We start from the raw sequence: 13,552 nt of genomic DNA, 5'->3' as shown, positions 1-13,552 counted from the left end.
CGTTTAGATGAGAGCCGCTGTTGGTGCATGACTCGAACAAACTCCAAAATGATATGTCGTTTCTAAAAAATATGTCCATTTATCAATGAGGAAAACGATGGCTGTTTTGACTTTTAAAACTTGATAAATTAATATCTTAATTAATCAGAGACTTATCACTAAGCTCATCGTAATACTTATTTGAAGAAACTAGAAAAAAATCCACCAAAAAGATATTCCGTAGAGTTGCTAACTCAGTATTATTTTATACCCTCTAAAATATCTTGCCATTTTCAATTTCTGCTCTTTGAGGAGCAACTCTTAAAATGCGATAAATTTAAAGAGGGAACTTAAAGAGGATTTTGAAGATGCAACCCTCCAAAGACGCTCTATCTTAAAGACTTTCAGCTGAGCCTCACACTTTAAGATGCCATAATGTATATAGGCGCCATAAATCAGCTTTCTTTAATTATCTATGTGCCCTCAGTATACGCACAAGATTTCATTTTAGACGATCCAGCCCCGAGGCAGAAATCCGAGTCTATAAACTTTATATACTCTCAAGGAATACACAAGAGATGATGACGCGGACACACAAACTATTATTGTAATACACACACAGGAGTTGATGACGTATACACTTCCATTTCATTTCCATGTAGGCCTACGAATCTTCAAGATACTGTCACAATGTGCACATGGTGACAGATAACACTCAGACAATATAGGTTGAGAATTAGGTTGAGAATTAGGTTGATTTAAAATAAGGAAAACTGTTTTTGCAGACAGTCACGATATGCTAGTGAGATTTATTTTACTTCCTGTGTATTCTTGCATTAAGAGGGATATCCGCCTTAAGCCTTGGCTTACCTGCCGGGCCCTGTAACACTGGATACCGATTGGAGACCCTCTTTCGTGTATCTTCTAACAATATTATATGAAAACCAATGCCGATGGTCCTCTTTAAATGAATCCAAATTTTGTGTTAGCCACCGTGATATCAAAATCATATTGATTTGATGAAATTATTACCATATTTAATATATAACAAGATTGGTTTCCTTGCGAGTACGTGTGTGGAGTCACCCTCCCATCCTTCCCCGCACCCCTTCCATCTCTAATACCACCATGTTGCGTTTCCATCTCATGTTTTCAAACCCATACATCCGTTTGAAGAAATACCTTAGCCGTACCCGTCTAGAAACTTAAAACCACAAAACAAGATTTCTTGGCAAATCCACGTGTCACGCATAGTGTCCTCCTGGGTTTGCAGTAACCCACTTTGCATCGTTTATCTTCGTCGTCTTATGTCTGTGAGGACACTCATTGACAACCGTCAGAGTGCTGAGTGTATCGAACTGTTCGCTCCTCAGACGTATCGTATTCTTTAAAGATACAGTACTGGATATGTAATGTCGGTAGATCGTATAACAAGCTTACTGTCGATGAATCAAGATAAGGCACAAACAATAATAACGCTGCTCTATTTTGGCGTCAAGACAATATACACAGGGCTAGCTCGTTGGTGCTCTAGCAATGCAATGGTCGTAGGTTCGAATCCCACCAGAGTAATATGCCTGTGATTTGTGTTTACAGACTCGTAAAAGTATTGAGTATACACATCGGTGTGAGTGTAAAACCATAATTTCTTTATCCCCGATGCAAATTTAACATCTTTTAAAAAGGATATGTAGTTTATATAGAACATAACTGTAGTTGAATCAAGATAAGGTACAAACAATAGTAACGCTGCTCTATTTTGCTGTCTCGTTGAACCAATTTGATAATTGTATAGGTTCAAATCCCACCTGAGTGATTTGCACGTTGAATTTTCAACACGTAACTTGGAAAAGTAATGAGTGTGTACGGTAAAATTTTGTATGTATGCTATACTTTCTTTCGTAACACAAACTATGCTATCTTTCTTGAGCAAGGTCTAAAATACGCAGTTTAATTTCTGCTTCTAAGTTTTAGCCCGTTTTCAACTATACACACTACACACAATAGTAAGAGCCATTTTTTTCAAAGATGACCAATGCAATGATATCTTTAAAGGAAATATATATTTTGGCGGGAAGATGAGTAGATCTAAGTCTGGCTTATTCGATAAAGTGGATAGAGTATCCAAATGATTTTAGAAAGCTGACCGCCAAACGTTGGAGTCATGTGTCTGTCTTAAAAGGGGTTTGGGTCTCTCTCGCCACAGGCCATCAATTTGAAAAAAATTTAAAAGCCGTGTTCGTCAATATAATTGGCTTAGCCGTTAATCCAGGATTTGTTGTAGTGACCAGATCGGACCGCTGGCCATTCCGCTGCCCTATAGTATACCGTTTCGGATCGAAGACATTGTCGGGCGCGACTGAAAGGCTGAAGGAAGTCTAGGGTGACAAAGTACAAACGTAACAGCTTAAAATGATGATACTTCTTATACACGGACGTTAGGTATCCTTTTTTCGCCTGTAATTATCGCTCCATGTTAGTTTTTTCCCTTTATGTTTTTGTTACTAGTGAACTTTTTTACCTTTTAGATCACAGGTTGGGAATAACCCTGATGGTTATTATATAACTTATGCAAAAATAGTTCATGACCTGATGTTTCCAGACCCTATATATTTATATAATTTAGTGGATCTGGTGACGGACTTATCTGGTATGTTTTGAATATAATATGGTGTATCTTTGCTCTAGAAGGCGTAGCAATCTGATTTGCAGAATAGCTACATAGTTAATTCATGGTCTTTTTGGTGATAACAATTTCACCCCCTTGTGATTATCTCTTAATAATATGACCGACGGTGTGTACAGATCATTTAAAGCTAGTTATACAGCCGTACAACATCCTCAACTGAAATGATATTTATATGAAGTACCTGGGGCTACCTGTTTACGTGCACTTGCTTTAATCGCTTCGGTCGTCTTTGAGTCCACGGCCCCTAGGGTTTCATATCCCAACCACGGTCTAAAACATCAACGGTTGGGAAACCTTGGGTGACCCCATCGTTGCTAATGACACTAAATTTAATTAATGGTTTAAGCTTGTATTAATTCATGAATTCAGACATTAACAGCAGATGACAGAGGCTAGACAGCTAGTTAATATGCTCTGGGAGGGGTGGTATACACGGGTCAAGGTTTCACTGTGTTTTGTGGAACAGTGAATAAATTTGTTGCCATGATATAAATACATTCATTGAATTTCTGCATAGTCACACTAATGCGCATGCTTTGTCTTGAGTCGCATCGAAATAAACAATGTGTGCATGAATAATTTTTCTGCACATTTTATAATGCATAAATAATTTCTCATGATAGTTGTTAGATGCATGCTTACAAAGATTTAAAATTGTTGCGTTTTTTTTCTTCTTCACTATTATTAGTTTATTAATGGATAACCTATAAACAACAAACCGCAATTATGCAGTTTTTTCATGGGAAAACCATATTATTCGGAAACGGTTGTTTGGGGTTAAACAAATTTTATATTTAAACAATTTTATCATAGAGAAGAGTGTCAAATAATGGTACATGCTTCATCTTAAGCAGATTCCCACGTTATTTTACAGTTATTATACTAAAAGTAATAAAGAAAGACCATTCTGATTTTGAATGGGCAGCTTTGATGTCATGTTTGTACGAAAAGAAAAACCCATCTAAGATTTAATTGCTTGCTGATTTGTTATTTCGTTTTGTCAAATCTTCTTCAATTCCATTTATAACGATTTTAATTGCACTTCCTTAAGTGTAATGCAAAACAATTTCATGGATATAATGCCATATGTCATTGATCATTTAGATATCAAAATAACTGATTCAATGCAATGTAGCCTTGGACTTCTATAAAAACATAAAGGTTATTAATAAAACCGTTTTAATGTCATGTATGTTTGCTTGCATCGTCTGTCCTTGAACAGATAACACAAATCATTTAAAGGCAGCCGGCACTTAAGAAATTATAATGTATGTCAAGCTAAGTGCATTTCTTTTTAAAGAACTATAATAGATGTGAATTAAAGTTAAGAAAGTAAAATTTTGGTCAACCTCAAATGCATTTATTTCCAATGAACTAATGGATTTGAATTAAAGAAACCTGACATACATTTCAGTATCGTAGGTCTGTTGTTCTCTTCTTTCAAATCATGACATAAATGTTGTTGCCTGCTGTTAGGGACATGTTTTTAGTAACCGAATAGAACAGTTGAATCACATTTGGATATTTCAAGTTTGTGATATTGAATATCAACCCAGTGGCTCGTTCAACTTCCTCTATATTTTTGTCTGCGCTCTTTTGCATTTTCGGAAACAAATGATTTTGTATGACTGAGTATTCGATGCCGATAGATGGCGCTGTTTTCAGTGCTAAACATTAATTTTTTGGGGGTTTTATTTCAGCAATAAAACGTGTGCGTATAAGAAATAAACGGCTATAGCTGTGGCTGCTGAGCGGTTGAAACGATCAACTTTTTCAGTAGTGGTTAGCCTCTATAGCCACAGCCGAAGCAATACCGATTGATTTTTGAAGCAATCTGAGACTGTCTTGAAATTAAGCAAAGTTGTCGCTATGGTTAATTGCGATCTCCTGCTTGAGTTTTTGTTTTGTCCCATAAATTATCTCGTTTTTGTCAGGAAGATGAAGTCATAAATCAAAACTCCTGTTACTTGAACTTCTGTCTAGAAATGAACCTTAGAATTTGACGTTCCTTGGAACAGCTGTTTGACAACAAATGTTCATCAAATTGTTTAGATATTCACTTTGTATAAACATAATATGAATGCGATGTTCAATATCCAATATCGATGTACGAATACATTCACGGTATAAACCTATAGTTATGACCAGTAACCAATATCGATGTACGAGGTCGACTTTCACTGACAGACCTAATTGAGTTACCAATATCGAAAAAAATCAACATTGACATTCGCTGTAAAATCGTATGTATGAGAGTGTACAATATCCATTGACTGTCACTGTTCAGTTAACTGTTCGTATAGGTTTTTGATGGGTGTCATGCGTCCAGATGTTCACAAGACAAGTCGTAAAGTATCCGTTTTCACATCAAAATGATACACAGGTCTGATGGAAATAGAAACTGTTTTATAATCACCAGCGCTGGTTTTGGATATCCCCAATTACACAATGGTTTAATTTCAAATAGAACTACATTTTCCAGACGTGGGACACTGGTTGCTTTAGATTACAGCCAATTTCCTGATATTCGGTAACTATACACTGTTTGTTCTTCATCACAGTAGGTCAAACTCATCCACTACGTTAAACCATGATGTATCAACAAAGATCCGCTGAAGATGTGTGTACCGAATACAAACAGTGCATACATCATTTTCTTGGGAACACAGTTGGAGAAATTGCGTAGAGATCTTGTTACCGTGGAGGGGGAAAAACGAAAACGGTTTGAATGGCCAGTCAACTCCGTTCAAATCAAGATAACTTTCTTATATTTGTAATTTTGCCTACGGTTTTATCTTTTTTCCAACGAAGGGTACGTTTATTCATTACAGAAGGGCAAGTTTCTTTTCTCTTCTTTTTTCCTATCGGTGGAAATGCCTCAAAAATTGTTTACACCGAGGTTAAGTATTTAGGGCATCCCTGTGTTGGAACAGGCACGACTAATGCGTTTCATTAATGTATAAGATATGTGACATTTAAAATAAAACTATGCCTGCCACTTTCGTTGTCCCAGGAGAAACATATCACCATACATTGAACGGAAAACACACACATTTATTACCATCGTGATGAGCTCATAACGGAAAAGTAATATGCCAACCTGGCTAAGGAAACATACAGGAAACCAACTACACGGCGGTTCAAATGAACAAACATCTTGCTTCGTCAGATTTTGTTTGAGTTGAAAAGGTGGTTTCTCTGTCTAACCGATCCCCTGCTCATAAGTTGTCACTTTAAAGGGAGGGTTTGGTAATGACTCCAAAAGATAATGACCACAATAGTACTTGGTGTGAGGCACGCGCTGTTCATAATGTGTTTTTTGTACAATTCCCTTCATAAAGCAATGTGTCTTTTTGACTGTGCCATCATAATAATAAAATGTTTATTTAATTGAATCTGATTTAATTCAAACACTTTTCAGTCTGAGAAGCGTTTCTCAGATATTCATAATACTTTACGGATTCTTCTTCCTGCGTGGACATGAATGCTCCAGATTTTCGGGGGGGAAAAAAGACAAATAAATATCACTATTTACAGGTTAGTTTTATTGTATTTTTATATGAATAAAACAATCGAACGGTTCCACAACCAAAGGATACTTTGCCTTTCAAAGCCATCTTTTGAATCCGTTTTACATAATGTGGCATGTCAGCTTCACCACACCACTTCAACCCCAGCTTTTGTTTAAAAGGACGGTGAACGACTATCCCGTTATAAACCCCTTGGTGATTGATATCCCGTATTGAATTAAACCAACGGTATCGCGAATTCCCCCTGCTTCGGCTCAGGCGACAAATTACTTTTTTCTTTCTGTAATATCATTTCACCCGTGGGTGCAGGGGTCTTTAGTGGCTCTGGAATTTCAGACGAAGGGATAAAATCAAAATTATAAATCCCGGGTGAGACGGGATTTTCGCATTGTGAGAATGATGCTGGAAAAACGAGCAGTGAACTTTGGATACCTTTTCTACCGCGGTTTTCCCTTGTTGCTTGGTGATTATGAAGCCTTATGTGAATTGGGAGGAAGTTACTACCTTTTCATGTTTTATAGTGTACCGAAGTACCTGCGCTCCTTCCGCGGAAGAAATCTTTTTTTCTCGACGAGATTTAAGTGCGCATTTTAGCTAAGCGAAACTTGCTCAAAACAGTTCAGGTTATTATGAAAATGGCTCAACGGGGAAAAGTTTTTTGTGGTCACAAAATAGTCTCATCTTTTGGTCTGTTTTCACACGGCTACATGTATGATTTCGCTTTTCCCCTACACACAGTAGCTGATGGGAATCAAGTCGATTATCGTTTGGGATAGTTGAATCTACTATTTTAGAATGATAGGATACAAAAATTATAGATGAGGCCTAGCCCTAAACACTACATTGTCAGTGTCAAATTTTATATATTACATAATGCTATAGAAACTATATCATCACAACGTAATTTTGGTTATAAAATAGGAATGGTGGCAGCTTGGACTAACTGCACGTCCTTGTTACATAATGCGTTATTTTGTTACTTTATGTTGATAAAAGCTAAGGCAGAACCTTCCCCTCTATAACTGTGCCATTCACTACAAAATGCCTAACTGATTCTTCACTATAGAAAACACATGATGCCATTATCGCTGTTTGCCGCAGTATCACTCATGTGTTTCCCCCGACGTATAGCATTGTAAAACGGCAACACTCGTCCTACTCCCTCTGGTCCAAACCTCAAGCAGTTTCGTCGGTGCCCAAGTGCCGAGCCTTGTTTTGTACAAGTGTCATCATCGATCGTGTATGGCGATCACTGAACATGTTCCTGTTTTTAGTCAAGTATCCATTATCAGATTCTAAAGGAGGTTGAAAGGCACCTGACTTTAGAGTTTGTAAAGAGCAAAATCTTCACATCTGTTTGTTTTCTGTTTTCCTATATTGACTTGTTTGCATCCCTCGCTGGCTGCAGCAAATCACTTTCCCGAAAACGGGGATTTCCAGATGACTGGAACTTCAGACGACTCCCCAATTTATGGGACATGTTGATAATGTAAACATGATATACAAATTACATGCTTTAAAGCAAAAGGTGCGTTTGTGCTCATCGAACGTCTGTACAAGTAAACCACAACCATGGTGTTACCCCAAGGACCTAATACTATCTTAATGGAGGGCTTGCTAAAACGCCCGTATACATTAGCTTTTAATACAGATCTGTCTGAAACACCTGATCCTCAAAAACGTATCGTTTACCTCCTCTCCTACAAGTCCGGGATGTAGCTGACCAATTCAAACGCATTTTACTTCTGTGGGTCCGTGCCTCCGGGCCTCTGACCCAAAGGATGCCAAATGAGAAAGTTCCCCTCCTCCACTTTGGGGTGTTCCTCCCATTATTTCTAAAACTTAACAAAAATATTGTTTGTCTTGTTTCCTATTCATCTTGTGAATCGCGCTTGCGCTGTTGAATGTGTATAATATAGGAAGCAGCTTATACGATAGAGTCATGGTCACTTGTGTAGCAGAGCATTTCAATGAGTTGTTGTTACATATTGAAAACCACTTGCTGTTAAAGCAGGTGCGTTGGCCATATGAATAGGGCACTACTCCATCAGCACTCCGGAATAAAGTCAATAATCCAATACTTAACCAACTTTAATCTGAGAATCCCATCCAGAACATCATGAATATTTATAACTCCCGAATCTTCCCAGTTCCTAAACATCCGTGACGTCAATTGCCTAATGAAATCCCACGCCTTTCGATTTACACACTGGTTCCAGTTATGGTTGCCACCTACGTTGGCTGGTAAGAGGAATAAAGCAGTTCAACGTCAAAAGCTTCCAGTATGTTTCGGTTAATATTGTATCTAGGGGCGGGGTGGGCAGTGTATAATGCCACCGGCTCTTTAAAATTGGTACATGTATTGCCGTAAGGCTGTGACCTAATCGTGTTTCATGGTCACTTGATGCTTGGTGCTGGTGGGGGGGGGGGGGGGTAATTGCCAGGCACAAGTGGAACATGGGTTTAAACCCTAGATGTAGAAAATGGTATCTTCATAGAAATAAAATGAGTCATGGTTTACGTTCTCCCCTGACCCACCTCAAACTATTGGTGGCGTTCTGCTTTAATTTGAGTCTCCCGACACTACAAGATGACCCAACTGGTTCTCAATCTTAACTGTTCCATGTAAGTTTAAGATGTTTACGCGGGATCGTCTCATTCAATACACAGCCAAAGCATGCAGTTTAACTAAATCATTTTTTGCGAATTTGTTTATTTACTCTTTACGTTTTGTGTGTTTTGCAGGATGAGCGAAATCAGATTCTGACGACCAACGTTTGGATAGAGCAGGTGAGTTCAATAACAAGTACAGAAGTTTCGTTTTCTCAGCGAAAATATCGCTTTTTTTTTTTACTGGAAACAAGCAATTGAGCAAGCACCTTTCGTCGAAAGAGTATCACAGAAAATGAGAAGTAAATCACAACAGTGATCATACAACAGCCTATCAAGTATTATCTGGAATCAACGAAGGGGCGTCCATGCCCCTGGTCATTGCCTTGGTGCCATTGAAATGTTCTAGTAGAAATTTACAAGTCCCCATAGGATGCCCTTTACCATAGGAGAACATGCCTTAGTGCCCTTGCTCTTTCAAAAAACAAGGCATACAGAGGCCTGTAACGGTGTGTGACTCTTTCTTGCTTATATTTACAGCATTGGTACGACGAGAAGATGAGTTGGGACCCAGACGATTATGGTGGAATCGAAATCATCAGAATACCTGCCACTGAGCTTTGGGTACCTGATATTACTCTCTATGACAAGTGAGTGTTCATGTAAATTATACTAGCTACTAGCTGACTATTGAAATGGCAATGAGGGGCTTTTGGAACGCTAGGTGGCAGCAAAATTACCAGATAAATCAATTGTTCTCAGAAAATAATTATGCGCATACTCATCTACGTTAACAATATCACCTGGTAAGTCTGCTGCCACCTATCGTTCTAAAGTCTCCAGGTACTCTAACCAGAAATTTTGTGTATGATAAGCGCCTAACAAATACTACAGGTTTTCAATGGGGGTACCGGTCACTTCGGCACCTTGCAAACTCGGCACCTGCAAACTCGGCACCTTGCAAACTCGGCACCTGCAAACTCGGCACCTTGCAAACTCGGCACCCACAACCTCGGCACCTTGCAAACTCGGCACCCACAACCTCGGCACCTTGCAAACTCGGCACCCACAACCTCGGCACCTTGCAAACTCGGCACCCACAACCTCGGCACCTTGCAAACTCGGCACCCACAACCTCGGCACATGTACAAATACAAACTCGGCACTCTGTTGAAAAAGTTCGATTTTCACACTGCGTGGTGTTTTATCACTATCAGTCCCACTATCATAGTCCCATAAAAAGCTTGATTCTGTTATAAAGTTATTAGTTAAAACATTGCAAATATTATTGGAATATGATTATCGTAAAAACAAACACACACAAATTGCACTGGAAGGAGTGTGCACACCACTAACGATCAGGTGTGTGCGTGCCGTCTATATCACGCACAAAACGGAGCCCTCGGGAAATTATCCGGCCAGTGCCTTTCGGCAAATCACGCTCTGTTGTTAAGAAGCAAAAATCCAATGAAAATTATTAACCTAACTAAAACAAATCCTAATTAAAAAATTTCAGAGCCAAAATCATAAGAAAATGGCACCGCACTTTCACCGACATGCAGCCTACTTGTTGACTAAACCATGCACGGCTTATGCGGGCCGGACGGTAAACTTCCGGGGCCCAAAAAATGTTCTCGAAAGTTCATCACCCATAGAATTAGTGATTTAACATAGTTTAAAAAGCTACTATTAAAACTACCAAACAATTTTTTATTATGTAAGTATACGCACGTTACTTTACTGGTAACCACTTGACTCTCGAGGTGATATTAATTTTTCGCTTGGTGCCGAGTTTGTTAGTCAAAAAAAGACCGGTGCCGAGTTTGTTTGGTGCCGACATTCTTGGTGCCGAGTGGGTGCCGAGTGGGTGCCGAGTGTGCAAGGTGCCGAGTTTGCAAGGTGCCGACTTTGCCGGTGCCGACTTTGCCGGTGCCGACTTTGCAAGGTGCCGAAGTGTCCGGTATTCTTAATTGTCTTTCATAGCCCATTAGCTTGGTAAGAGTTTAATGTAGCCCAATCATAACTTACAATCACACAAATGTTTACCTAAATCTTCCTGCATACATCCCTGAACGTAAACCGATTTGTCATACTCTTTAAAGCATAGAAGCATAAAGTGTTGGTTACGACGAATAATAATTGTTCCAATATACTTCTTTTGTTCTTGTTTTCCCCTTAAAGTGCCGATTCGAATGACTACGTATCAACTAGCAGAACCTCGAACGCTTTGGTCAACCACAACACACAAGTCGATCTCTGGTCGAAGCCTTGCCTCCTCAAAAGCACATGCAAGATAGATGTCAAATACTTCCCATTCGATTACCAGGAGTGTACCATGAAGTTTGGATCGTGGACATACAACAGCTTCCAGATGAGCTTGGACAAGGTCATCAGCGACGCAGACCTGTCTGGTTATATACCCAACGAACAGTGGAACTTGACATACGCCGTGGTGCGACGTCATCGTATTAAATACCCCTGCTGTCCAGAAGAGTACCATGACGTAACTTTCTATTTTGGACTGCAAAGAAAACCATTGTACTACATCTATAACCTTATCATGCCGTGTATATTACTGTCTTCGTTGGCCATGTTGGGATTTTTCATGCCGTATGACGTAGGAGTGGTGAAGGTATCGCTTAGCATAACACTCATCCTGTCTTTGACGGTGTTTCTTCTGCTTGTGGCTGAAATGATGCCGAGAACATCTGAGGAGGTTCCTCTTATTGGTAAGATTGCACAATCCACCCATTCCAATTCACCTATTCCAATCCACCCATTCCGATCCACCCATTCCGATCCACCCATTCCGATCCACCCATTCGATTCCAATCCACCCATTCCAATCCACCCATTCCAACCCACCCATTCCAGTAATGATCACAATGACATCAATTCACGTAGGGCAGGGGCAACAAGGGCATGCCTGAAACTTCACGGAGGCCACGAAGGCGATTGCCCCCATGCTCCCTGGTCATTGCATGCCTTGGTGGTGCCCTTCGAATTGCTCCAGCCAAAATTTACAATTCCTCATAGGGTGCCCTTTACCGAATAGAAAATGCCTTTGAGCCCTAGCTTTTTCAAATACGAGGCTTACAGGCCTACAAGGTGTACATTAGGAAACCACAATGTCACTCACTGGTTTTGTTTCTTCTTTATGTATTAATGTGTTTGAATAACGTGGCTGATGGCGAAGCCTTAGCAAAATGCACACACAAATTCGTAGTTTCGAGTGGACCCAATGATGGGTTTCTCACTCTAGTGTCGAAGATAATTCAATCAGGTTATCCGGAAAACTTATACCAAGCATCACCCTTTTAACCTTCTTAACAATTGTTTCTTTTCATTTCAGGCCAGTATTACGCCGCCACTATGTTTTTGATTTCAATATCAACTGCCATGAACGTTTTCGTTCTGAATGTGAACGAAAGAGGAGGTATGAACGGTCGGGAAGTACCTCGCCTCCTCCGCAGGATAACATTTGATTATCTGGCAGGGATTTGTCTAGTGGGGCCGTGCCCAAACAAAAAGAAGGCAAAGACTACTCAGGAGTCTCACGAGCTCAAGTATAAGATGGTGAACTCAGCCACGCATGGCTCCAATGTAGTAAACCATCAGCCGCCAAGTTCCAACGGCGGACGCAACGTCAGGTTCAGTGCCAACCTTCACACTTCCTACCCAGAGCACGAGATTCTCATGGATGAGTCGATGGATCAGCACGTGGGGCGTAGCGGCGAGTACGACGGCAGTGAAAGGCGGCTGTTGAAGCTCGAGCGGAGTGTTGACGCCATTTTAAAGCACATGAAGAACTTACAGAAGAGGAAGGAGAAACAGCAACAGCTGAAATCGGACTGGGCCAAGGTTGCCCAGGTCATGGACCGGGTCCTCCTCATTATCTTTGTCATGTGCACGACGGCCACTGCATTAATTCTTCTTTTACAAAGATCTCCAGATAAAGTGCCACCGCTTGACGAAAGCGAACTTAAAATGGGTGCTGAGGTAAATACTGAAGCGTGATCTGATGTCGACCGTTGAGGGCGGAAGACCACTCTTCCTCGTGTATGAGAACTTATAATTATCATCATCAAGGGAATTTTAACATACTTATTGTAGTGTGTGGTATTATATGGAAAGACGTAGACAAAATGAAATGGCCTGTTGGCCGTTGACAAAGACAGACTTGGAGGTTAACTAACAACAACCAATCACGGTGGTGCTCAGCGTATCTGACCATGTAATCACCCCATGTTTGTTAAACACCAGCTAAAAATCAGAAAATCAGAGCAATCGAATGCGACCAACTGACAAACTGGACTCTACGTATACAGTCTGTGACATTTTCACACGGCCGGACTCTGTGATAAAGCTGTTCAATTAGTGAAAGTGTGGAATGGTGTATTTTGTACATTAAAGAAAAAACGTACACGAGAAAATGACATAAATAACTATATAGACCTTATGCACATGACGTCATTTCAGTAGGGCGCCCTCACCTAGAGGTCAAAAGGAGGTTGTTCATTGGCCAATCCTGTGCGCCGCGCGTATAAATCTGTGCGATTCGATTGTTTCGTCACCGTTTTTCCACTAAGATGGCCGCTGGATGACGTCAATGCATAAGGTATATTATGGTGCGCTGATCATAAAGATGTTTAGGGTAATCTAATTATGCAAAACTCCCTGACAACTGGAGGCTACTTAATATGTGAATATGAATACTAATGTTGCTCCACTACACTCAAATATT

The 13,552-nt window shown here is 40.0% G+C and overlaps 1 protein-coding gene across 1 annotated transcript in view; it reads left to right on the top strand.

The window, feature by feature from the left end:
* Nucleotides 1–13,328, top strand: part of LOC117302496 (neuronal acetylcholine receptor subunit alpha-10-like) — a 22,811-nt gene extending 9,483 nt beyond the window's left edge. Inside the window, exons 2-5 of the mRNA XM_033786456.1 lie at nucleotides 8,944–8,988; nucleotides 9,349–9,458; nucleotides 10,990–11,537; nucleotides 12,161–13,328. Coding sequence (XP_033642347.1) covers nucleotides 8,944–8,988; nucleotides 9,349–9,458; nucleotides 10,990–11,537; nucleotides 12,161–12,825 — 1,368 coding nt within the window. The 3' untranslated portion in view covers nucleotides 12,826–13,328. The remainder of the gene's footprint in view (nucleotides 1–8,943; nucleotides 8,989–9,348; nucleotides 9,459–10,989; nucleotides 11,538–12,160) is intronic.
* The last annotated feature ends 224 nt before the right edge of the window (nucleotides 13,329–13,552 follow it).

Source organism: Asterias rubens, chromosome 18 (assembly GCF_902459465.1).
Source record: "Asterias rubens chromosome 18, eAstRub1.3, whole genome shotgun sequence".
Lineage (NCBI taxonomy): Eukaryota > Metazoa > Echinodermata > Asteroidea > Forcipulatida > Asteriidae > Asterias > Asterias rubens.
Note: the sequence above shows the minus strand (reverse complement) of the source record. Positions and strands in the feature narration are given on the sequence as shown.